This window comes from Dama dama, chromosome 30 (assembly GCF_033118175.1).
Source record: "Dama dama isolate Ldn47 chromosome 30, ASM3311817v1, whole genome shotgun sequence".
Taxonomy (NCBI): Eukaryota; Metazoa; Chordata; class Mammalia; order Artiodactyla; family Cervidae; genus Dama; species Dama dama.
Window position 1 is genome coordinate 31,884,915 of NC_083710.1, and position 27,773 is coordinate 31,912,687.

At 36.3% G+C, this 27,773-nt stretch overlaps 1 protein-coding gene across 6 annotated transcripts in view; it reads right to left on the minus strand.

Annotated features, from left to right (window-relative positions):
• Positions 1 to 27,773, minus strand: part of PDS5B (PDS5 cohesin associated factor B) — a 170,391-nt gene that overhangs the window by 104,271 nt on the left and 38,347 nt on the right. For all 6 annotated transcript variants that reach the window (XM_061133534.1, XM_061133533.1, XM_061133535.1 and 3 more), the window contains exons 2-6: positions 10,348 to 10,474; positions 7,635 to 7,838; positions 5,444 to 5,530; positions 5,245 to 5,342; positions 4,481 to 4,607 (exon numbers count right to left, since the gene is read on the minus strand). In XM_061133534.1, coding sequence (XP_060989517.1) covers positions 4,481 to 4,607; positions 5,245 to 5,342; positions 5,444 to 5,530; positions 7,635 to 7,838; positions 10,348 to 10,455 — 624 coding nt within the window. In that variant the 5' untranslated portion in view covers positions 10,456 to 10,474. The remainder of the gene's footprint in view (positions 1 to 4,480; positions 4,608 to 5,244; positions 5,343 to 5,443; positions 5,531 to 7,634; positions 7,839 to 10,347; positions 10,475 to 27,773) is intronic.

The window sequence follows — 27,773 nt, forward strand, 5'->3', positions numbered from 1 at the left end:
TCTGTGCGACCCGACAGACTGCAGCCCACCAGGCTCCTCTGTCCCTGGGATTCTCCAGGCAAGAATACTGGAGTGGGTTGCCATTTCTTTCTCCAGTGCATGCATGCTAAGTCGCTTCAGTCGTGTCCGACTCTGTGCGACCCTGTGGACAGCGGCCCTCCAGGCTCTTCTGTCCACAGGATTCTCCAGGCAAGAATACTGGAGTGGGTTGCCATTTTACTTTAAATTAAATCATCCTCCTTTCTTGCACTTGGATTTGTCTAGTTTCCCTATGAAGATTATATTCTGTTCATAATGTGAATTGTAGAACATGTTTTCCTTTTTATAATCTGAAAAAGCTTTCTAAATTATCAGGATTACATGGCACTTAAATGATTAATAGAAATCAGCTGGTGATGAGTTTTAAGTTCTTTTATGCTCTGTTTGAGTTCTGCGGCTGTTGCTATCATTATTGTCATGGTTGTTTGGGAGGAAGGCCTTTGCCAGTTTTATGGATATAGTTTCTAAAACGAATTAAAAAAAATTTTTAATAAATAAAATCAATTAAAATTTTTACTGGTTAAAGGTTATTCAAAATTTTCTCTCTTGAGAAAAAATTGGCAAGTTATATTTTCTAGAAATTTGACCAATTCCAAATGTTAGCATAAAATAATGTTCATGGAATTGTTTTTGATCTTTTTAATGTTTGCTGTTCTTCATTTCATTCTAAAACTGTTTATTGATACCATCTCCCTTTTTCTGATCTGACGTGATTTGACCTAAATTACCAATTTTAGGTTTTTCTGAAATGTCACTGTTTTCCATTTGATTAATTTCCATTCTTCATTGTTTACTTTCTTCTACCACCTGTACATTCTAATAATATTTTTATAACTTCTTGAGCTGGACAAAACCATAAAGTTGTATTAAAAATATTTAACTTGAATCCCAGACGATTCAATATGTTACCATTTTAATTATCATTTCTAAATAGCTAGTAATTTCCATTATGGTTTATTCTTTTGACAGATTAATTATGAGTGCTACAGCATTGTTAGCTTTGTGGTTTAAAATCCTCAAGAACCACTGGTCTATTAGGTTTATAATTACTGGGAAGTTTTTTAAATGGCCCACCAAATTGTGAGTGTGTCCTTATAATTTTTTCAGTATATGCTTTATATACTAATATTTTTAGCCTATGTAATTGCAAGTTAGATATCATTTTAGCACTGTAGTTTATCACTGTATAAATCCCTTCTCTACCCAGTGAAGACTATACTACCTAAAATCAACACAAGCTACTTCAATTTCCCTTCAGTCAATATGCGCTTGACAAATACTTTTCCCATCGTTTTAGTGTCACCTTTGGTGAAATTATTTTTGCTGTTATCTCTTATTAACAATGACCAGGTGGATTATTTTTAATTTAATCTGACAACCTGAAGTAATAAATTTGGTCCATTTACATTTATTTTAATTCTTCCCTGCAGTGTAATCCTTAAAATTTTAACAAAAGTACTTCATTTAATGTTCAAAGTAAATTTTTTACTGCTGTATTGTCCTGATCATCACCAGGATCATATCACTCACCGACTCCATTAAGTCATTCAATCTTACATGTTATTTTCATCCAGTGGTTTAGGACCATTTTGTTAATATCCCTTTAATAAATAAGTACAATTTTCACTACTACTGTTTTTGCTTTATATCAGTTCTTACTTAGAGCATTTTGTTGTTCACCACTACTACTTACATTTCACTTCTTTCAAGTTTCAATTTCCATTATTCTAAAGTATTTGAAGAGTAGTAGTCCTTTCAGGAAGGGTATATTGACAAGTTGTATATTTAATGTCTTAAGTTCACTCAAACTGGATAGCAACTGTGTCTGTATACAGTTATTTTATCTTAGCCCTTTGTGAAATACAGGTCCATTATCTTCTGGCATCTGTCCTTGCCACTGGGAAGTCAGACATCACTTTAAGGTTTATTCTTTGTAAGGGCTGTGCTTTTCCCCTCTGGATGCTTGGTATGAATACATTATTTCTATTTCAGCATTCTACAATTTCTCCAGGATGTGTCTGCACTGGGTTTTGTTTATATTCTGTTTATGACACTTTTGTTACCTCACTCATAAATTTACGCTTCTCATCAATTCTAGAAAATGTTAAGCAAATATATACTTGCATATTGTTTCTTTTTCCAATCTTATTTGGTGCTCTAAATCACTTTTAGATATACTGGACCTTTCCAGTCTCTCTTTCACGTGTTAGAATCTTTTCTTTTCCTTATCTCACTGTATTTGTATAATTTCCTCAGATCTATATCCTAGTTCTCTAAATGGCTGTTACAATCCAATAAAGATTTTGATTTCAATGACCATTTTTAATTTATACATTTCTTTCCCCTAACCTTACACCTTCTCCATTCATATGCCTAGCTATCACGTTTTTTAACTCTTACACTCACAGGCATTAAGACATAAAACTGTTATATTTAATTCTGTTAAAGGTATTTATCATTTTTAGCTCATAAATATATAATTTGAATTTTTAGTTAGTGCCTGATTTTTCAGTATTGAGGGACTACTTTAAAAGTTTGGAAATTTTTGATTATGAGGTCATTTTTCACTGGCAATATTTCTGAGAAAGCTGTATAGCTATAAATTTAAATTATATTTTGCCAGAAAGGTCTTAACTTTGCAGAGACCTTTATACTGGTGAATCACAGAACCACATTTCCAACTGCTCACTAGAGTGTCAGTCACTTTCAAAGAGCAAAACACACAAACACATAAACACACACAACTTGATTAACATTACCCACACAAGAAACAGTATTGCCATCAACATTTCCCTTTTTCCAAATTAGTAAAGACTTCTCTTTGCATTTCACCCCTTCTTTCAATCTATACTACCACTATCTTTTACCCAAGGTACTAATTGCTTATGTATCTCCCAACATATATTAGAGAATTAAAGAAAAGAAAATCAAAGTATTAGTCGCTCAGTCATGTCCAACTCTTTGCGAATCCATGGATCATAGCCTGCCAGACTCCTCTGTAAATTTCTGGGCAAGAATACTGGAGTGAGTTTCCACTTCCTTCTCCAGGCATCTTCTCAACCCAGGGATTGAACCCATTTCTAAGTAGCCAGTAATATACTCCTTGAAACATAATCCTATACAAAACTGAGTTATTACAGATATTTTATCACATGTACAAAATCTATTATCTCTTCTTTCCATTTAATTAATGACTAATAAGTGTTTCATGTTTTCAGTTCGGTTCAGTTGCTCAGTTGTGTCCGACTCTTTGAGACCCCATGAACCTCAGCATGCCAGGCCTCCCTGTCCATCACCAACTCCCGGAGTCCACCCAAACCCATGTCCATTGAGTTGAGGATGCCATCCAACCATCTCATTCTCTGTCGTCCCCTTCTCCTCCTGCCCTCAATCTTTCCCAGCATCAGTATCTTTTCCAATGAATCAGCTCTTTGCATCAGGTGGCTAAAGGACTGGAATTTCAGCTTCAACATCAGTCTTCCCAATGAACACCCAGGACTGATCTCCCTTAGGATGGACTGGCTGGATCTCCTTGCAGTCCAAGGGACTCTCAAGAGTCTTCTCCAACACCACAGTTCAAAAGCATTAATTCTTTCTTCGGTGCTCAGCTTTCTTTATAATTCAACTCTCACATCCATACATGACCACTGGAAAAACCATAGCCTTGACGAGACGGACCTTTGTTGGCAAGGTAATGTCTCTGCTTTTTAATATGCTGTCTAGGTTGGTCATAACTTTCCTTCCAAGGAGTAAGCCTCTTTTAATCTCATGGCTGCAATCACCATCTGCAGTCATTTTGGAGCCCAGAAAAATAAAGTCAGCCACTGTTTCCACTGTTTCCCCATCTATTTCCCATGAAGTGATGAGACCAGATGCCATGATCTTAGTTTTCTGAATATTGAGCTTTAAACCAACTTTTTCACTCTCCTCTTTCACTTTCATCAAGGAGCTCTTTAGTTCTTCTTCATTTTCTGCCATAAGGGTGGTGTCATCTGCATATCTGAGGTTATTGATATTTCTCCCGGCAATCTCGATTCCAGCTTGTGCTTCTTCCAGCCCAGCGTTTCTCATGATGTACTCTGCATATAACTTAATAAGCAGGGTGACAGTATACAGCCTTGACATACTCCTTTTTCTATTCGGAACCAGTCTGTTGTTTCACGTCCAGTTCTAACTGTTGCTTCCTGACCTGCATACAGATTTCTCAAGAGGTAGGTCAGGTGGTCTGATATGCCCATCTCTTTCAGAATGTTCCACAGTTTATTGTGATCCACACAGTCATGTTTTACTAAATACAATTAATGTTCATTAACATTAATCAATAAAAGTCTCCAAAACTAGGAATAAAGCAGGATAAACTGCATTTTAAACATAAGTTAATTCTGGACCCTACTGCTGACATATTTTAGATATACATATTCAAGCATATTTTGCTACTTACCTTATGAGCAGGTACCAGATTTACCAAAACTGTATCCAAAAGCTCTTGAGATACTGTATCACCTTCACAAATAATAGAACTCATGAGATCCACCATATGCATATGAACTTTCTGATTGTGGCCATTGCTGAAATTCAAAATTGATATTTCATTTAAACTTAAGCATACCTGAAATTTATAGGATTTAATCATAACATGGAATACCACACTTTATTTTACAGTGATATTAAGGTATTAATTAAATATAATTCTATATATTCATCTAAAGCTTCCTTCTCTCCAAAATCTTATAGTAGCATCCAAAATATTTTTTAACTACATTTCCAAGATTACGTTTGTTAATTTTTATCAGTCTCACAATCAAAAGTAATTAAATCAAATGTAACTTTAGTTTGGCCTTAAATTCAGAACATCAAACTGCTTTGTTGAAGTTAATTCTAATAGATGATTATAAGGAATACACAGAGAACTAAATGATTCACAGGAATTAAGGGGTCAGTAATATGTGATTTAAACAAAAGAAAAATAATATAATAAAAATATTTTTATATCAGTTAGATTAACTAATGCCACTCTTGTATTATTCTCTACAATACAAAATTGGCTATATTCATTTTCAAAACATATCTATAAAAATCATGTTAATGATTCTTAAGTTACAAATATTAGCCTTCCGATATTCATCATAAAAAAGTTTATGCAGATTCATCTATAAGCTAAAAATTCTTTATATTTAAAAAAGATTATAATCTTAGTAAACTTACTTTATAACTGAAAATAATGTTCTGTATAACTGGGTAAAAATTTCATTGCTGTCTTCCAACTCAAAACATATGTTATATGACTTGACCCAAGCAATGTTCTAAAATTAAGAGGTGAAAAGGGTAAAATTTTAATTAGTAAAAATACATATGTACAGAAACCATTTTAAAATGTCACCTCAAAATATAACATACTGCTTACCTCAAGTAAATAAAAATACCTATTGAATTGTGGGCTCTTTGTATCTTCTAGTCCCTTCAACTGCCTTGTTATAAACATAAATATATCCTTAAAAAAAAGGACAAAGTATTGTTTAGATTATGAAAACATCCACTAAATTCCTAAAGATAATTCAGCACTCAAAAGTATCTATCATGATAAAATTGTAAAGAACCAGTTTAAAAAAAAGGAAAAAAAAGCTTGCACTTGGCTGAAATTTTTTTAATGTGCATTATCATAAAAACACCAAATATCTTACCCCCCTTTAAAGGAAGACAGTAAATCATTTACCATGATCTTAAAGTAGAGAAAGAAAAACATCTTACAGTAAGTTAAAAATAATAGACCTGAAAACCAAGTAAACTAAAACTTATGCTGTTATTAGAACGAACACGTTGAAATGACCGAAAGCTGATTTGATCAGGTTTGTGGAATGGCATTATATATGGTAATTGGATAGAAAGAACATAGTTTAGGAAACTTAAAACTGCAAAACAAAATCACCAAGTGGAAAGAAAAGAGACTGCAGAAACTCAGAAATTTTAAAAAGACCCTTAGAAGTTAACTTGTCAGGCTTCCTACCCAGTCATTATAATTATTAACACTTGTTTTCCCCTACAATTTATCAATCTATCTCCATCTCTTACTTTTGACTTTTTATTACACATCCCCTTTATACCTGGGTAAAATAGGTTCAGTATCACTCTGAGTCAAATTTGTATGGAGATGATGTTTTTGGAAAGTGTGGAAAAGGCTAAAATTATAAAAGCTCCTTCTATAAAGGAGGCATGCTAATCAATCAAAAAAAAGAGAGAGAAAATGTCCCTTATAAGTAAAATGATAAACCTTATTTAAAAGGGAACAAACAGAATATGCAGACTATTGAGTAGCTTTTCAAGAAAAATACTATCAAAAGAACATTCTTCAAAAATGGTTTGAACTACTAAATACAACTACTCCTTAAAACAATTAAGTACCTCAAATCAGAGGTTTACAATTCATTCAGGTACACAACTCCACAGACCAGCTCATATTATCTACTTTAAGTCTCCGAGCATTCGCAAGTCTTATAATTCAGTTTACTTTTAAATGACAAATATCGTTCCCTATTTCCCCCACTGTGAGATATGTAAGACAAACATGCCCACAGCAGTTTAGGCATTCCTTACTGGAATCCTGGCTGACTTGATCAAATGAGCAGGTTTCTCATTTCAGTTTTTAAGATGCAAGTCCCTGACTATAGAATCAAGTCTGGGCTGTTTTTCACCAAGGTAAACCCAGTTCCTGACAGGTAACTAACATAAATACTTGTTAAATAAAATAAATCTAAATTGTCTTTTTTTAAATTCATACTCAGTAATCTTCCCATGGACTCATTTTCTAACCCACAGTTTCTGCAGTTATCTTTTATTATTGCTGGTTTTTCTAATGTTCTTCTAACCTGCCTTACTCGATATTTTTTTGCACAGCTATACTTATTTTCATTCTTTTTATCCACTGGATTAACTAGGTTATTCCCTTTCTTTTTCCATCTTTTAAAAATCATTTCATTGACATGCCTTTACTTAAAACTACCATAATCAAGTACTAGCTATGTTTTCTACCTTTCATTAAAATTTTGCCCACTGTATTTGCTTCAGAACAATGCACATAACATCTTCCATTATATGAATTAGGATTCTTATAAATTCACATTTACACTAGATACTGTCTTTTCAATAATGAACATGGTCTTCAACATGAATTTTTTAAAAGGAAAAGGAAGTGTACGCCAAGTGATAGCACTAATGACGGCATAATTTAAAAAGTATAGGAAACTCCCTGGCAATCCAGTGGTTAAGACTTGGCACTTTCACCACCACGGCCAAGGTTCAATCCCTGGTCAGGGGACTAAGATCCCACAAGCCACATGGAGCGGCCAAAAAAGAAAGTATACAATATACTTTATTAATCAACTTCTTATTCTGATCTTCAGAACTTGTTTTATAAAATTAAGTACTAATGGGAGGGAGGAAATTCTACAGAAAATAAAGAAAACAAAAGTAGTTTAGCAAAAGACTGCTGCAATTAATGTCAAAGACTCCAAACAAATAATCTAAATACTTGAATACCCATTTCAGTTAGAAAGATAAAGTATCAGTCAATCTTGGCAGTTCTTTGAATCAGTACTTGCCTTTAATTTATCAGGGGATGTATAAGGAGCTTCAGGAGCATAAATCCTGAAAATATCAGCAAGGCAGCAGGCTACCAGTAAGCGAACATCTTTATCAGGATGCTTGAGGAAAAAATCTGAAGCAAGATGTAAAGCTAGATTTAAGTAAAGCTCCTTTTCTTCTTCAGAGTCCTGGTCCATATCCATGAAAGTTTTCACAACCATCTATATAAAAGTAAAATGAAATCAAAAAGTGACATCCTCCATGTAAAAATATATTCATCTGAAAATAAAAACCATATTAATTACAAAGGTTAACTTCCAATAAATACACTTTCATGTTTCCTTTCAAAGTATCTATCTGTAGCATCCAATGAAGTACTTCCTGCACTACAGCAAAAGGGAACAGGAGGTGGACAGTTCATTAGTAAGACTCAACAGCATCATGTATGGAGTGAGCAGAAGAAAGCAAACCTTTATACAAAAGAGGTGGGACAGAAACAACAATCGTGAAAAATTACATAGTCTGCATTCTATGAAGAGCTTTCTCTAATTTCAATATTAGCAGTCACAGTGAAGTCTCAGCCTGCACTATTTCTACTTCACATGAGACTTAAGAAAATTGCCGAACTTATCAGGGAGAACGTAAAGGTGACCATCTGGCATCCACTAGGTGGTGCTACAGACACCAATCAACAAGTAGGACTGGACTGGGTCCTTGAGACACATGGCAACATGGATCTCCACCCAGCTGCAGAGTAAGACTTCTGAGTAAGGAACTGCCCAGTGTCACACTGAGTTCCCACAGCAGCTGTGGCTAACACTGCTCCTCACAGGACGGACCCTCAGTTCCACTACACCAGAATCCAGAACCAGGCACACACTAATTCTTCAGTCTGGCACTACATTAGTTTAAGAGTACAATGTCCAGGGCTACTCTCTTAACCTCTTAATTTTATTACTTTTAAGATATATGCTTTGATGGACTTAGGTGTATTATGTGGGGAGGAAGGGAAAGCTACATGCAAGAAACTCGTTCTTCCCCTGGAATCTCTTCACAAGAGTGAGACAGAAAGTATATTTTGAATAAAATATTACAGGAAACTCTAGGAATTACATAAATGACATCTTATATATTAACACGATTTTATAAAACTTAACAGAGGGAAGTGTAAATTAGAAACAAAAAAAAAATAAAACTAAGCAGATTATTGCTGGGCATAAATGTCTACAAAATAATAAAAGGATACTACAAGCGCTGCATGTGAACACTGTGGCAGTCATTCCACCAAAATAATCAAGGGTTAGATAACAGGAATTCCTCAATACTCTGTACAACTCAAATGGTGTTACAAACTCATGAACACTTCATATATGAGTCCTTAAATTAAAAAAGATGTCTGAGAAAATAACATCCATAAAAGACACTGAATGCTAATAGCTTATAAGTGGAATCTATCTCTGTGTTTAACATTCATTTCTTAGCAGACAATAAGGATGATACCATTGCTGAAATATAAACAAATCTGAGGAAATAAACATACTTTTTCTCTAAAAATTTAATAGGTCAAGAAAATCTAGATACTCAGAAATGAAAAATACCAGATGCAGTTTGTAGCTTAACCATTTCTAATAAAATATACACAAACTCCCAACTAGATAAAAGATCCACATATTGGTAAACTTAATCTGCTCAAAGATGCCTTTTGCTTTGAATAATAAACACCTTATATCTGTCATTCCAGTACTGTATGCATAGGCTATAATACTAAGATTTTATATGAAATTTGTAATAGTACAAGGGTTTTTTTTCTTCTAATAAAAATAATCATGCAACAATAAAGTAGTACTTTAAAGCTCCTGAGCCTTCAGTGATTAATTATGGCAAACTTTCTACACTGGAAATATAGGCAAATAGTAATAACAGGCAACATGTCTAGGTGGATACAACACTGAAGGGGAAAAAAATGCTTAAAAATAAAGAACATCTGAACTAATCAGCTTAATAATCTCCTTGGCCATTCTGCTCTTCTAACCATTTTAATCATGAAGACCATCACTGATGGTCAAAGACAAAACATTATTCAAGCAAATACAAAGAGTTTAACAGTACAGTGACTGCCTCATGAATGGAGTTTGCCATCCATCTTGCCTCACTGCTGCACATCAGAAACCAAGAGCTAAAAGTAAAGCTCCTTAACTTAATTTCAAAATACAAGAAAGTAAAATGGAGACTTAGTACTCAGTAGAAAGAATTAAATCTTATAAATTTAATTTTTAATAAGAATTAAAAATCAAATTAAAATGGTTGTTTTCATAATATAAATGAGATACTGGAGAGAGGAGACAACTTTCCACAGACAGTAAGGAGTGTAAGCATATTGGGGATTTGTCTCTTACACCCAGGTAGAGCCTGGTGGGCTGCCGTCTATGGGGCCGCGCAGAGTCAGACACGACGGAAGGGGCTCAGCAAGCGCAGGAGAGGAGGCCCTAGAAACCCTAAGCTTCACCGCCCCAACTATACTCCAATTAACAACAGCTGAGGAAACTCTACAACTCTTTACCTATTCCACTTTCTTAGCTCCGAATTACAGCTAACTAGTTTTGGTCATGAAATATTTTCTGCTCTGATGTGCTTTAGCAAGGTACAGCCCTATATGATTTCCATAGGTGCTCTCCCCAACTCCGCTCATCCTAAATGGATGCCCAAAGGACATAACCTAATTCCACTCACCTTTAACCGTCTCACCATCTCTTCTTTAGATATTTTATCTGAGATTTCCTTGACACCAGGAGGATAGGTAATTTTTCCATCATTGGTCCTTGTCTTTGAATGAGCCATGATGGAAGTATTTTTACCCCTAAAACAAGAAAACTATTAGATGCAAACCAAAAAAAAAAAAAACATTAACAATATTCATAATAAACATGAAAACATTCTAACTATTTCCTAATTTATAGTAATTCATTTATTTAATTAATGAAAATCATTTTAATGAACATTTCTCCAACTTTTAAAATTTTATTTTTACTTTTATTTCCATTTGTGACAAGCTAGGTTATTTGAACTAATCCTTCAACTACAAAAAAAATATGATTTTATTTAATTATATACTTACCTACATATATAAAACATTATATATAATATTTATAATATATACTACAAAATTATATATATACATATATATAAAATACACACACAGCATTTTTTTATAGTATTACAAATTACTTGGGCCAAAATCTAAGAGAATTCAGGAATCCAGAGAAGTAAATGGAACATTATATCTACTTACACCCTGAGCCCATCTGCCAACCCTGACAAATTTAGAGTTCAGTTTTGGTGATCTTATGGGAAAAGGAAGACAGACTCCTGTCAAGATAGAACATCAAACAAGAGACTCTTCCTGACATTAATGTAGAATACTTTAATGTAGAATACCCCAAAAAGATAATACTTTAATGTAGAATACCCCAAAAAGATAATGCTTTCCAAGAGTTCACGGAATTTCAAAGTACGGATTTTTATGCTACAGGAATAAACCAACTTATTTTTCATTAGCAAAAATGTCTTGACTATAATGGTTCCTATTTTGATTAATAAAGATGTGTTTGAGCCTAGTTGTGTGATTTAAAATTCACAGTCCAAAACCACAGTTACTCCTTCACCAACCTAACAACTTTATCCAGCTAACTAGCATAACCATGATACTAACACCCAATGAGAAAAGTAAGAGAAAGGGAAAAGAACCACTGACAGGTCTTTTCTGTTTACAAAGTTTTTAAATAAAATACTAGAAAAAAAAAAAATACTTAAGAAACCAAATGTAGCTGCAGATTAAAAAAACTGGGTTTAATCCCAGAAATGCAAGGTTGAATTCATCATATTAACAGAATAAAAAAGAAAAATCATGTGATAATCTAAAAAAATTAAGAGACAATGTTTGAAGAAAATTCAAGATCAATTCACAACTATAAAAGAAAATAAGGAAAAAAGTTCAACAAACTAAGAATTATATGAAAGATTTCTGAATCTGAGAAAGGTAAGATGCTATACCCTACAGCATAAATCATGCTTATTGATGCTCTTCTGAAAATGTTTTACCTATTTTCAGGACCTACAAAAACATACCTGCTATCATCACTTGTTTAACACTATAATAGAGATGCTGCTGAGAACTCAAGATGAAAACTTATAAAGAATTCAGTGACAGATTAATTATAAATCGGCATGAGGGATCTTACTGGACTGATAAAAATGTTCTAAAATTGGACTATGGTGAGTTTCTCCTCAGGATATTTACTAAAAATTACTCAACTATACACTTGAAATAGGTCAATTTTATTAATTTTATGATATACAAATTACAACTCAATAAAGTTGTTTAAATTTTTTACGTTCTGAGATTTTCATTATCTATATGGAAAAAAATGACACTGTACCCATATCTCACACCATACACAAAAGGAATTTCAGGTCGATTAATAAACTAAATATTGAGGCAATTGGAAAAGTTTTTAGAATATAATGTAGGAAAACAACTTCACAACCTCGGGTTAGGAAAAGCCAAGAATCAAACCTACAGCTGTTTGTGTTCCTTCAACCAAAGAAGATATTCAGTGAATGCCTAGGATAAACCATTCTACAGGAAGGTAAATATAAATGTGATAGGATTCCCACTTTTCCATAGAACCTGGAATATAACAAAGTCTCTCTACCTTGCCTCAACAGAAGCAAAAGCTGTTCGTCTCCCTTAACAATAGACACGATTGTGATCATAAGACACATGTCTGCTTAATAATGCAGACATAGTTCCATCTGTACAGTCAAAACTGTATCAAGAACCTATTACCTGCATGACATTCTAGAGTGGCTATAGGGCCACATGAGTTAAGATAGGTCTCAAAATGACAAAGGAAAAAGACATTCCCCCTAGACGATTAAATCACAATAAATCCTAAAGAAATCAACAGAAATAACAAACAACAAGCCTGGAAAAATGTAAGATTTAAAGAAATTGAAAGTAGATGCGGGTGAAGTGTTAACAATATACAGAACAAAAGGACAGAGAAAAGAATATGAATAAATCCCAGAGAACAAAGTTCAGAATTTGTTACTGGTCTAAAACCACTACTAAAGGAAAAAGTAGAAGGAAGTAAAAGGGAGCAAAGAAGGAAAAGTAGAGCAACAAAGAAGCAAGTCTCTCAGTTTGCACTTCAGCTTCATAAGCAATGGTTTTGTGAGCAGAGGTTTGAAATACTTCTGTGAGTATACACATGAGCTGTTTCCTCAAAGATAAATTTACTGGCCCCTCTCTATAAGCAAACTCCATGTACCTTGAATTCTCAAGATTATGTTTAAACTTCTCCCAACCTCCTTAGGCCGAGCTTGGCTCTTCCCCTACAGCTGGAAAACTGTGAACATATCATAATTAGCATTTAATCACATCACATTTAATAAGTTTATGTCTGTTTCCCCTACTTGACTAGAAGCTCCTTAAAACAAGGATTTGTTGTTCAGTCACTAAGTCATGTCTGACTCCTTGCGACCCCGTGAACTGCAGCATGCCAGGCTTCCCTGTCCTTCACTATCTCCAGGAGTTTGCTCAAAGTCACGTCCACTGAGTCAGTAATGCCATCCAACCATCTCATCCTCTATCACCCCCTTCTCCTCCTGCCTTCAATCTTTCCCAGCATCAGGGTCTTTTCCAATGAGCCAGCTCTTTGCATCAGGTGGCCAAGATATTGGGGCTTCAGCATCAGTCCTTCCAATCAATATTCAGGGTTGATGTCCTTTGGAACAAGGATAGTATGTATCATTTTAGGCATCCTTAGAACACAGTAGATGTTCAAGAAATACTTGCTAAATCAATGACCAGAACTATTTTAAGAGAGAGTGGCTCGAATAGGAAGTACAGACTAGGCAGAAGAGAAATCAAACACAATAAAAGCAGGAAACTGCTACAAAATTCCAATAAGAACTAATAAGGAACAGACTGCAGGGAATGACTGAAAATAAGAAAACTGATGCAAAGACTCTGAATGCTTACTTGAGAGAAGTAGAAGATGATAACAAGATTCAAAGCCTTTGTTCCTAGAAAGTCAACCATTTACCATCTACTGAGAACCTGGCTGGTGTGACAGCAGTTTTCTGCGTACCAAGTATACACTGGGGCAGAACACGGCCAGTGACTGCCCTCCTCACCACAGGGGCAGGGAAACCAGGGAGAAGTCAGGGCTCCGGAAAAACTAAGGCAACTAGGGATGTTAAGCTGAAGTTCTAGAGAAAAGTCAATGAAAGAAAACTTTTTAGCACCACGTATAGCTTACGCTTTGGGGGCTTACAGAATCAATAAAGAAAATGTGTAGGGTGAGCTGAGATACAGAGACTAAACTCTTAAGAAATATCTGTATTGATGTGGGGGGTGGGGTCAGGAAAGAAAACAGAAGAGGGTCAAAAAAGAGAAAAATATTGCTTTTTAACTAGAAAAAAAAAATGTTTGAAGATGGAGAGATGGTATATAGTGTTAGTGACTTTGGAAATACACATCACTCTTTCAAGATAACCCCAGGCCCTTGGATTTGGTAAACTGATCTCTATGTACTTCCTAGACAACAACAAGAACAAACACCAAACAATAATGTAAGAGAAAAAAGGTGGAAAGGAGAGAGAGAAGGAGAGCAATGCAGAAGAAGAAAGGCAGGTTACAGTAAAGAAACAGGTTATTCAACTGTTATGGGAAGTCAAAGGGAAAAGACACATAGACACACAGCTTCTCCTCTGAAATAGTGTCAAAGAAATTATTTGACATTCATTTTGTGTTGAATTTCAATAGTATATATTATGATAGAGCGAATGAACTGAAAATAAGTAGTGCCTTAAATTATTTATATAAAAACAGACCTGTGTCATAGTCCATTTATACACTGTATATAAATGTATTATAGAGTACATATGTATATGGGCTTCCCGAGTGGTTCAGTAGTAAAGAATCTGCCTGCCAATTCAGGTTCAATCTCTGGGCTGGGAAGATCCCCTGGAGGAGGGCATGGCAACCACTCCAGTATTCTTGCTTGAAAAATCCCATGGACAGAGGAGCCCGACAGGCTACACAGTCCATTGGGCTGCAAAGAGTTGGGCACAATTGAGGGACTTAAATACCACACACATATACGTATATATTAATTTCAAATACCATTATATACATGTTGTTATAAATACCTACAGTTTTGTGTACAGAATGAACAATGAAACACAAACTATTCTAATACTAAAGAGTTTATACAACCACTGAGTAAGTTCAAAGAAAATGGTAATTAAAACAAACATACCGGTAATTTTAAAAATCATACTAACAATCCTAGAAAGGAAAAAAAAAAAATCAATGAAATCATCATTCTACCCTAGAGGTAGGTAAATGTTCACAAGATGCAATAAAGACTGCAATAAAAATATTAAGGTCCTTCCAATGAATGGGAAAAAAGAACACAACATCCACTGGATTAAACCACAAGGGTGATATAGCAACAGTCATTGGTAAAGTGATCTGGGAAGAAATAAAAACAGGTATCTGTCATTTTCATAATAATTTTTCTTCAACAGCCAGTATGTGGCAACAAGTTTATCAGAGTCACAGAAATCAAATCAAGTCACTACTAGAATCTCTACTTTCCCATGTTTATTAAAAGCTGCTTTTCCTTCTGGGACTTTACTCCAGGTTTAAGGTGGAGTTGGAAAGAAAACAAGATTTTGTGAAGTCTGACAACTGTAAAAGGTACGCTTCCTACAGCCGGTACCTCTTATAACCAGCAGATGGCGCCCTCCATAAATACCAATACAACCCTTCCAGGACATAGAGTAAGAAGGGTTTCTTTTTGGCCAGAGATAACTGAAAAAATAATGAGTGAGTGTCCTAAAAGAAAAGAGACAAAATAAATTATGCTATTCTTCTTTAAGTATATCATCACCTTAAGGCAACATTTACAAATTTTCCAACTACTAAAACAAAAAGGTTTTTTTTTCCCATATAAATGTTACCACTAACCCAACCATTCAGACTGAAATATCTTTATTAATTCAAATTAAGTATATTTAATAGTTATTCCTCTATGTTTTGGTAATACAAAGTAATATTAAATGCTTCAGGAAGTCATTTTAGAAAGCAGACCCATTTTGTTCATTTTTGGTAATGTTTATTTATAAATGATTAAACACACGGTTACTCTCCTGCCTACAATCTTTTCAAGGACCATCATGGAAGTAGAATTAAAGACCCAAGAACATCTCAACTAGCACCACTTTCTAACTAATAACACAAAGTGTTTTGACAAATCCCTTTAAAGTAATATTTTATATTAATAATGACAATATCTCTCATTTATTAAATGCTTGGTATTACAGTCCATGGGGTCACAAGAGTTGGACACAACTAAGTGACTAAACAACAACACTTCCTAGCCAGCGGTCAGCTCACTGTCTCATTCATTGAGGGGATAAGATTACACAGCTTCTCTGTTCACATCAAACCTCAAGCACACATTCTTCTTAGAACCCCCACTCTACTTCACTGAGAAAACAGAAGCTGTCACACAGAAAACTTTCCCAGTCTCCCATCTGTTGTGACTGGCTAAAAATTTTGTTCGGGTTTTTCCATACAATCTTACAAAAAAACCAGAATGAACTATTGGCTACATGTACCTATACTACACGTGTACCAAGTTCCTCCTTTCCTTCTGTTAACTAGAAAGTATGTAACCCTCTTCATGTCAAAAACGAATCCCTTCACAAGTGCACAGAATCACATCCTCTACAGATTTCTCAGAGACTTTCACTTCATCCGTTATCTCTTCCTGCTCAGCATCTGTATCCTCCGTGTCTACTAGATTCCTTTCCCAGCATAAGCACTCTGTTCTTGTGTGGAAAGAAATTCGGGCAGGAAGGGCAAGAAAGTACAACATGCCTGTTTACTTTCTACATGCCTCTAGCTACTGTCTTCTCTCTCAAACCACCTTCATAGCCAAGCTTTCCAAAAAGTAATCTGCACTTCCTTAGTTCCCATTTGCTTATCATACTAACCCAATCCTGTTTCCAGCATCCTCCAACACCAGCAATACTGTTTTTGCCATAATCACTGAGGCTGACTTCAAAAATGACAACAAATTTTTCTGTTCCCTCTATCTACAGCCTTGCAATGTGATTTTGTGGCTACTCTCATCAAGAAGAATGTTTTTCCAGCACTTGAATTTGAGATGGTCTTATGACTTTGGTCATTGGGACACTGGCAAGCTTAAAAAGTGCTTGTGTTGTGAAATTTATTGACTTGCATTCTTGAAACTCCTCCTAAGAAGAGCACACACACGGAAGTTATCCCACTGTAAACGGAGACACATACAGAGAGAGATCTCAGTTATACCAGGCATGACCATCATGAAGGAAGCCAATCACAGACAAACTTTTGGCTGATCACAGACACACACTTGCAGATATATGAGCAAGCCCACGTCAATCAGCTAAGGCCGACCCAGATCAGCAGAACTACCCAGTCAAGCCAAACTCAAGCTGCCAACCTGGAGAACTGAGAGAAATGTTGGGTGTTTAAAGCCATTATGGTTTGGGGTGATTTGTTATGCAGTAATAGCTAACTAAAAGTCATTCCTGCCCTCCAGTTGCCAAAGCACTTTTCCAATCCTAATTTTATTGAGCTGAGCAGTCAGTATGACACACAGTGGAGAGCAGACTCCTTTCGGAAACATTCCTATCCTTTGATTTCTACTACCTTTCACCTTTTCCCGATTTTTCTCCTATTACTAGTAACTGTCTCCTTTGTTTCCTTTTCTTCTATTCAACCTCTAAATATTATTAATTCTATTTCCTCTATTCACTTCTTGGTCTACATGTTTTTCTCCCAAGGCTTCTGCCCCAAGCTTTCTTAAAGCCACTCCAAAATACTCCACCAAGAGCTCTCTTCTGAACTCCAATCCACATATATCATGGCCAACCTAACATTTCTACTTAGGTATTCTCAAAAGGTAGTCTCTTCCCCACCCTGGGAAGAGAACCTGGGTCTCCTGTACTGCAGGCAGATTTTTTACCAACTGAGCCATGAGGAAAGCCCTATTCTCAAAGGGATCTTGAATCTAAAAAAACTCAAAACCAAAGAACAAACCAATTTCATCCCCCTCCATAAAGCACTCTTCAATCTTCTCTCTGTATAGGGTGTCCTAGTGCATCCAGTGTTGCTCCCAGAAAACTGGGCATAACCTTTGACTCTTCTCTTTCAACACTTAAAAGCAACTATCAAGTCCTGTAAATGCCATGTACAAAACATAAATGGAATTCAGCTTCATTTGTCCATTACTTCACTATAACCTAATTTAAGTCACCTCCAATTCATCCTTCATACAGCAGCCAGATGATCTTAATATGCCAATCTCTTCATATCTATTCCCTTAAACAGGTTCCCACTGACTTAAAAATAAGTTCAACATATAATAATCTGACCATTTTATCACTACACTCCAGTCATACTTCTATGCCATAAAAGCATCATACCAAGATCCTTCTAAGTGTCTGCTCGTCTTTCTGCTTCCTCTTCTCTGTCTCATGGACACTTTACCAAATTTGCCCAAGCTCAGTTAAATCTCTATTACATGCTCTCACAGCACCCTTGCATGTTTCCCTCAAAAGTTTAATCATAACTGTAAATATTTACCCTCTAATGTCTGTTTACACTTCTCAAGAATAAATTGTAACAGAACAATTATCCTATGTTGTTCACTGGTGCATATCTAATGCTAACATGAAGGGTAAAAAGAGCTCAACAAATTATCTTTCTTTTCTTCAAATACTATTAATAATAAGATGAATTATATATTATGCCCATTTTAAAAGTGAGGAAACTGAGGATCAGAGATCAACCATGCTGAAGTTGAAGTTATTCAGTAACTAAACTGGGAATAAGCTATATGTGATTTTCAATGCTTATTCCCTTAACCTAATTAATTTCCAATCTCTGGAGCACACTGAATCCCCTAATACTCATGACCACAGTTCACAAGCATCAATTCTTCAGCACTCAGCTTTCTTTATAATCCAACTTTCACATCCATACATGACTACTGGAAAAACCATAGCTTTGACTAGATGGACCTTCGTCAGCAAAGTAACGTCTCTGCTTTTTAATATGCTATCTAGGTTGGCCATAACTTTTCTTCCAAGGAGCAAGTGTCTTTTAATTTCATGGCTGCAGTCACCATCTGCAGTGATTTTGGAGCCCAAGAAAATTAAGTCTGTCACTGTTTTCCATTGTTTCCTCATCTATTTGCCATGAAGTGATGGGACAAGATGCCATGATCTTAGTTTTCTGAATGTTGAGTTTTAAGCCAACTTTTTCACTCTCCTCTTTCACTTTCATCAAGAGGCTCTTTAGTTGTTCGCTTTCTGCCATAAGGGTGGTGTCATCTGCATGTCTGAGGTTACTGATTTTTCTCCGGCAATCTTGATTCCAGCTTGTGTTTCATCCATCCCGGTATTTCACATGATGTACTCTGCATATAAGTTAAATCAACAGAGTGACAATATACAGCCTTGATATACTCCTTTCCCAATTTGGAACCAGTCCATCGTTTCATGTCTGATTTTAACAATTGCTTCCTGACCTGCATACAGATTTCTCTGGAGGTATGTAAGGTGGTCTAGTATTCCCATCTCTTTCAGAATTTTCCACAGTTTGTAGTGATCCACATAGTCAAAGGCTTTGGTGTAGTCAATAAAGCAAGAGTTTTTCTGGAACTCTTGTTTTTTCTATGATCCAGTGGATGTTGGCAATTTGATCTCTGGTTCCCCTGCCTTTTCTAAATCCAGCTTGAATATCTGGAAGTTCTCTCGGTTCACGTATTGTTGAAGCCTGACTTGGAGAATTTTGACCATTACTTTGCTAGCGTGTGAGATGAACGCAATTGTGCAGTAGTTTGAACATTCTTTGGCACTGCCTTTCTTAGGGATTGGAATGAAAACTGACCTTTTCCATTCCTGTGGCCACTACTGAGTTTTCCAAATATGCTGGCATATTGAGTGCAGCACTTCAACAGCATCATCTTTTAGGATTTGAAATAGCTCAACTAGAATTCCATCACTTGCACTAACTTCCACCAAGTACCACTAGTAGTTGTGCTTCCTAAGGTCCACTTGACTTTGCATTCCAGGATGTCTGGATCTTTTTTGTATAGTTTTTCTGTGTATTCTTGCCACCTCTAAATATCTTCTGCTTCTACTAGGTCCATACTATTTCTGACCTTTATTGTGCCCATCTTTGCATGAAATGTTCCCTTGGTATTTCTGATTTTCTTGAAGAGATTTCTATCTACGTCTTCTCCATTCTATTGTTTTCCTCTATTTATTTGCATTGATCACTGAGGAAGGCTTTCTTATCTCTCCTTGCTATTCTTTCCAACTCTGCATTCAGATAAATATAGCTTTCCTTTTCTCCTTTGCCTTTAGCTTCTCTTCTTTTCTCAGCTATTTGTAAGACAACCTCAGACAACCATTTTGCCTTTTTGCATTTCTTTTCCTTGGGTCTTGATCACTGCCTCCTGCACAATGTCACGAACCTCCTACATTCTGACAAAATGTGGTTCACTGGAGAAGAGAATGGCAAACCACTCAGTATTCTTGCCTTGAGAACCCCATAAACAGCACGAAAAGGCAGTAAGAGAGGACACTGAAAGAGGAACTCCCCAGGTTGGAAGATGCCCAATACGCTACTAGAGGAGTGGAGAAATAACTCCAGCAAGAATGAAGAGACGGAGCCAAAGTGAAAACAATGCCCAGTTGTGGATGTGCTGGTGGTGGAAGTACAGTACGATGCTGTAAAGAACAATATTGCATAGGAACCTGGAATGTTAGGTCCATGAATCAAGGTAAATTGGAAGTGGTCAAACAGGAGATGGCAAGAGTGAACATCGACATTTTAGGAATCAGAAAACTAAAATGGACCAGAATGGGCGAAATTAATTCAGATGACCATTATGTCTACTACTGTGGGCAAGAATCCCTTAGAAGAAATGGAGTGACCATCATAGTCAACAAGAGTCTGAAATGCAGTACTTGGGTGCAATCTCAAAAATGACAGCATGATCTCTGTTCATTTCCCAGGCAAACCATTCAATATCACAGTAATCCAAGTCTATGTCTCAACCAGTAATGCCGAAGAAGCTAAAGTTGAAAGGTTCTGTGATGACCTACAAGACATTCTAGAACACCAAAAAAAAGATGTCCTTTTCATTATAGGGGACTGGAATGCAAAAGCAAGAAGTTAAGAGATACCTGGAATAATAGGCAAGTTTGGCCTTGGAGTACAGAATGAAGCAGGGCAAAGGCTAATAGAGTTTTGCCAAAAGAACTCACTGGTCATAGCAAACACCCTCTTCCAACAACACAAGAGTTGACTCTACACATGGACATCACCAGATGGTAAATACCAAAATCAGATTGATTATATTATTTGTAGTCGAAAATGGAGACGCTCTACATAGTCAGCAAAAACAAGACTGGGAGATGACTGTGGTTCAGATCATGAACTCCTTATTGCCAAATTCAGACTTAAGTTGAACAAAGTAGGGAAAACCACTGGACCATTCAGGTATGATGTAAATCAAATCCCTTACAATTAAATAGTGGAAGGGACAAATAGATTCAAGGGATTAGATGTGATAGAGTAGTTGGCTAGGGGACAGAAATAAGTGACTACAAAGGGACACTAGTGATGTTTGGAGGGCAATGACTAAATATCATTAACTTGTACATAAAATCAATGTTTTAAAGGAAAGACAAATGAAGGAACAATCCATTCTATCAGAGACAGCAGAGAAAGCAGTCAGTCACACATCACAGGGAGCTGGAATTTAAGCCGTGGTAGACAACAAGGTGGCTAAGTGAGGATTCAGGGCAGATGAAACACCGAGCAATGAGCAGAAGCACAAAGATATGCTGGGTGTGAGAAAAGACAAGTCTAAGCATCTGTTACAAGATTTGTGTGTTTCCAAAAATAAAAATATAAATCAATGGAACAGGATAAGCCCACACACACCTTTGGTCAATTAATCTATGATAAAGGAGGCAAGATCACACAATGTTGTAAAGACAGTCTCTTCAACAAATGGTGCTGGGAAAACTGGACAGCCACAAGTTAAAAACAAAAAAAAAAAAAAAAAAATGAAAGTAGATCATTTCTTAACCCTGTACATAAAAATAAGCTCAAAATGGATTAAAGACCTAAATGTGAGACCGGACACTGTAAAACTCCTAAAGGAAAACATAGGCAGAACACTCTCTAACATGGGCTCCCCTGATAGCTCAGTTGGTAAAGAATCTGCCTGCAATGCAATCCTGGGTTGAGAAGATCCGCTGGAAAAGGGACAGGCTACCCACTCCAGATTTATGTTATTTCTCTAACATAAATCACAACAATGTCTTTTTCAATCTGTCTTCCAGAATAATGGAAATAAAAGCAAAAATAAACAAATGGGACATACCTGAACTCAGAAGTCTTTGCACAGGAAAGGCAACAATTGGCAAAATGAAGACAATCCACAGACTGGGGGAAAATATTTGCAAATGATGTGACCATAAAGGATCAGTCCCAAAAATTTACAACCAGCTTATGACACTTAATAGCATCAAAACAAACAACCCATTCAAAAAATGGGCAGGAGACCTGAATAGACATTTCTCCAAACAGGACATACTGATGGCCAATAGGCAGGCACATGAAAAGACGTTCAACATCGCTTGTTATTAGAGAAATGCAAATCAAAACCACAATGAGCCATCACCTCACACCAATCAAATTGGCCTTCATTAAAAAATCCACAAACAACAAATGCTGGAGAGGGTGTGGAGAGAAGAGAACCCTGCTGCACTGTTGGTGGGAATGTAAAGTGGTACAGTCACTATGGAGAACAGTACTATGGAGGGGTTCCTTAAAAAACTAAAAATAGAGCTACATATGATGCTGCAATCCCACTCCTGGGCATATACCCAGAGAAAAACGTGATCTGAAAGGATGCATGCATCCCAGTTACACTGAAGGGCTGTTTACAACAGCCAAGACATGGAAGCAACCTAAATGTCCATTGACAGAGGAATGTATAAAGATGCGGTACATATATTCAGTGGAATATTACTCGGCCATTTAAAAAAGGGAAATAATGCCATTTGCAGCAACATGGATGCAGAGTTGTCATACTGAGTGAAGTAAGACAGAAATATCATATGACATCCCTTATATGTGGAAGCTAAAAGGAAATGATACAAAAGAACTTACAAAACAGAGACTCACAGACTTAGAAAACAAACTTAGAGTTGTCAAGGGGAACGGACGGTGAGAGACTTTGGGAAGGTCATGCACACTGCTTTATTTAAAATGGGTAACCAACAAAGACCTATTGTACAGCACACGGAACTCTGTTCAATGTTACGTGCCAGCCTAAATGGGAGGGGAATCTGGGGGAGAATGTATACATGTATATGTATGGCTAAGTCCCTTGCTGTTCACCAGAAACTGCCAAAACACTGTTAATCGGCTATGCCCCAACACAAAATAAAAAGTTTAAAGTTACCAAAAAAAAAAAATTTTTTTTAATGTTTCCAGAAAAATCTCACATTATGCAAAATTAACACTTAAAAATAACCATTGTAACAGAACATGAGAAAAACAAAACACAATCCTAATAAAATACCAGCACAGCAAGTATCCACTGGCAATTGTTACAAGCATCATAATCAAATTTCTCAGCCTTAAAGCTCAGAGCTCAGGTTTCCCTTTCAAATGCAGGCTCCTGAAGGTACTTACTTCTAACAGGAAACCCTGTGGCAGAATTAAAAATGTAATCCAGTGACAGTCTTCAATTTTTTGTTAAAAGTAGAAAAAACAGCCGCATAGGTATTTTGCCTACATTTGCAGCTGTACCAGAAGCTTAACAGAAAAGATCAGAGATTCTTGATACTATTAATAAATCTTCTGCTTGTAATAAACAGGCAATTTTTCATCTGGATTTTGTTTTTTGTTTTTTAATTGTAGTGGTTTTTGCCATACATTGACATGAATCAGTCATGGATTTACATGTATTCCCCATCCCGATCCCCCCTCCCGCCTCCCTCTCCATCCCATCCCTCTGGGTCTTCCCAGTGCACCAGCCCTGACCACTCGTCTCATGCATCCAACCTGGGCTGGCGATCTGTTTCACTTCACCTGGATTTTGAGCTTTCTCCTTTTTGCACTGCATCTACAGATCACACACAGAACATATTTTCCTTCAAAGCACAATAAATCTAAACAATCTCTTTGTCTCACATCTAGATCGAATATGACTTCAAACATTAATACATGGTATCACATTTTAAGATTTTTTTAAATTTCACTGAGATATAGTTAACATATAACATTATATTAGTTTCAAGTGTGCAATATAATGATTCGACATATAGACACATTACAAAATGATCACAATAAACCTAGTTAATATCCATCACCATACAAACTTTTTCCTGTGAAGAAAACTTCTAAGACCTACTCTCTTAGAAACTTTTAAAACTTACAATAAGGTATTAACCTCAGTCACCATGTTGTGCATCCCATGACTTATTTTTTAAGGAAGACTGTGCCTTTTGCTCTCCCATCCATTTCATCCACCTTTCCCTTCCCAGCTCTGGCAACTATAAATCTGTTTCTTGAATCTATCAGTTTAAGTTCTGACTTGATTTCAGAGTCTATTAATACATATAAGTGAGTTTACACACTATGTCTTCCTCTGACTTATCCGTCCATGTTGTTGCAATGTGAGCATTTCCCTTTTTTATGGCTGAATAATATTTCAGTGTCTGTGCATGTGTCTCACATTTTCCTTAGTCATTCAACCATCAGTGGACATGAATGCTTCCATATCTTGGCTATTGTAAATAATGCTGCAAGGGACGTGGGAGTGCATGTATCTTTTCGAGTTAGTGTTTTCATTTTCTTGGGATAAATGTCTAGAAGTGGAAATGCCCATCATCAGTCAGTTCAATTTTTAATTTTCTGAGGAACCTCCAAACTGGCTGCACCAATATATATTCCCATCAGCAGTGTATAAGAGGTGCTTTTTTCCCACACCTTCACAACATTCCTTGTCTTTCTGATCTAACAAGTGTGATCTGATCTCACTGTGATTTTGATTTGCACTGAGGATTTTCAGCTCTTATCATCAAACAATGTTTAAATATTATCTTTGGAAGAAAGACTGCCCTTGAATGCTTCCAAACATTGATGTGCTAGAAAATAGACATTTATGACCAATGATACTTTCACATTACACTTAAATCATTCCACTTACCACAGAGCTAATTATGCTACAGAAACATGTGCGACAGCAGAGTGGTGTTAACAGTGATTTATTTAACTGGAATGTGCATGTGTGTATACGCATATGTGCATGTACAGGTGAGGAAGATTATAAAAGAAACTGAGATCAGTTAATCTCAGGCTTTACTATATCCCTGGATAAGGAGTTTGGTCTTCATCACATAAGGTGGTTATCGTTTTTCTTTGTTCTCGAAAGAACATAAAGGGCAATCACATCTGTATTTTAGAATTCCCAAAGACAAGAGACACACCAACTGGAACATAAGACGACTACTGGAATATATGAGAGGTTCATAGACATAGCAGGAGGAGAATAAACATTCAAGGAAAGGATGTAATAGAAAATAAGAGAGAAGTATGATTTAATGGAAGAAAATGATTAAGACAACAGCAGGAAAACTTTACTCCAGAAGAGAATAGAGACTGTCCTGACCCTTTCTCAGACCAAGACAGGGATGGTCATTTATCTCCATGGCATCCCTCTGACTTCCCCTAAAGCTCCCCACACCTAGAGAACACAGAATGAAAACAAAATCTGTTTACAAAGAGTTGCTGTGTTCAGTAAGGTGCTCAGTGTAAGAAAAATCAACAATGTCAACTCAGAGAGACCTATACTTTCGATTCAAAACTCAATATATCCTGCATAAAGCTACATCTGCATCTCTTTAAGACTACAATAAAATAGGCATAAATGTATCATTCATATTGATATTTAAGGGCCATATCACAATGTATGCAGAATAAAGTATAATTATTAACTCTACTTAAAGTGTTAATCGCTCAGTCGTGTCCAACTCTTTGTGACCCCATGGACTGTAGCCTGCCAAACTCCTCTGTCTCTGGGATTTCCCAGGCAGGAATACTGGAGAGGATTGCCATGCCCTTCTTCAAGGGATGTCCCCGACCCAGGGACCGAACCTGGGTCTCCCACATTGCCAGCAGATTCTTCACCAACCTAGCCATCAGGGAAGCATCTACTTCATTAAAAGTAACAGAATGTTCATAATGATGATCAATAAACTTGCTTCAAAAGTTGTGCACTTATTGTATTCTAAAATTTAAAGAGTAAATTCTATGTTCTGCTTTTACCATGATGAAGTTTAAAAAAAAAAAAGTTAAGTTATAAACCTTGTAGATGAACCATAATGAATAAATTAGGCAATGTTGGAGGAAACTGGAATATAATTCTGGATGTAAAGTGCACCAAAATGTTTAATTTAATAAACTGCTCTGTAAATTTCTCCTAATGAGAAAACATAAAAAACTATATTACATTAAATATTTAGAAATATTCCTGATACTAATTTTGAAGGTATGTACAAGTTTTTGTCTCCAGTCTCATTATTACTTTTCTGAGTGATTAGTTGAATTACGTCTAATAATTACAAATTTGCCCCTTTAGGATATTTTGCAACTGCATCATCCTAACTGGGAAGCTACTTCTTACTTCACAGGAGAATTTAAAAGATTTTTCTATGGTTAATAGACGTAACTGCCAACAATCTACCATATATTCTTCCTGGGTAAAATCAACCCAACTTTTTTCTATCAGTGATGTCCAAACAAAGATGCTGGCCTTTGTTTTGTGCTTCTTTTATTTTCCTAAAACAGCCTTCAGTTCAGTTCAGCTGTCGCTCAGTCGTGTCTGACTCTGCGACCCTATGAATCAAGTCAGTGATGCCATCCAGTCATCTCATCCCCTGGCGTCCCCTTCTCCTCCTGCCCTCAATCCCTCCCAGCATCAGGGTCTTTTCCAATGAGTCAACTCTTCGCATCAGGTGGCCAAAGTATTGGAGTTTCGGCTTCAGCATCAGTCCTTCCAATGAACACCCAGGACTGAATTCCTTTAGGAGGGACTGGTTGGATCTCCTTGCAGTCCAAGGGACTCTCAAGAGTCTTCTCCAACACCACAGTTCAAAAGCATCAATTCTTCGGTGCTCAGCTTTCTTCACAGTCCAACTCTCATATCCATACATGACCCCTGGGAAAACCACAGCCTTGACCAGACAGAACTTTGTTGGCAAAATAATGTCTCTGGTTTTTAATACGCTATCTAGGTTGGTCATAACTTTCCTTCCAAGGAGTAAACGTCTTTTAATTTCATGGCTGCAATCACCATTTGCAGTGATTTTGGAGCCCCAAAAAATAAAGCCTGAAAAAAAAATAAAGTCTGACACTGTTTCCACTGTCTCCCCATCTATTTCCCATGAGGTGATGGGATTGGATGCCATGATCTTAGTTTTCTGAATGTTGAGCTTCAGGCCAACTCTTTCACTCTCCTCTTTCACTTTCATCAAGAGGCATTTTAGTTCCTCTTCAACTCTCTGCCATAAGGGTGCTGTCATCTGCGTATCTGAGGTGATTGATATTTCTCCCCCAATCTTGATTCCAGCTTGTGCTTCTTCCAGCCCAGAGTTTCTCATGATGTACTCTACATATAAGTTAAATAAGCAGGGTGACAATATACAGCCTTGACATACTCCTTTTCCTATTTGGAACCAGTCTGTTGTTCCATGCGCAGTTCTAACTGTTGCTTCCTGACCTGCATACAAGTTTCTCAAGAGGCAGGTCAGGTGTTCTGGTATTCCCATCTCTTTCAGAATTTTCCACAGTTTATTGTGAACCACACAGTCAAAGGCTTTGGCATAGTCAATAAAGCAGAAATAGATGTTTTTCTGGAACTCTCTTGCTTTTTCAATGATCCAGCGGATGCTGGCAATTTGATCTCTGGTTCCTTTGCCTTTTCTAAAACAAGCTTGAACAT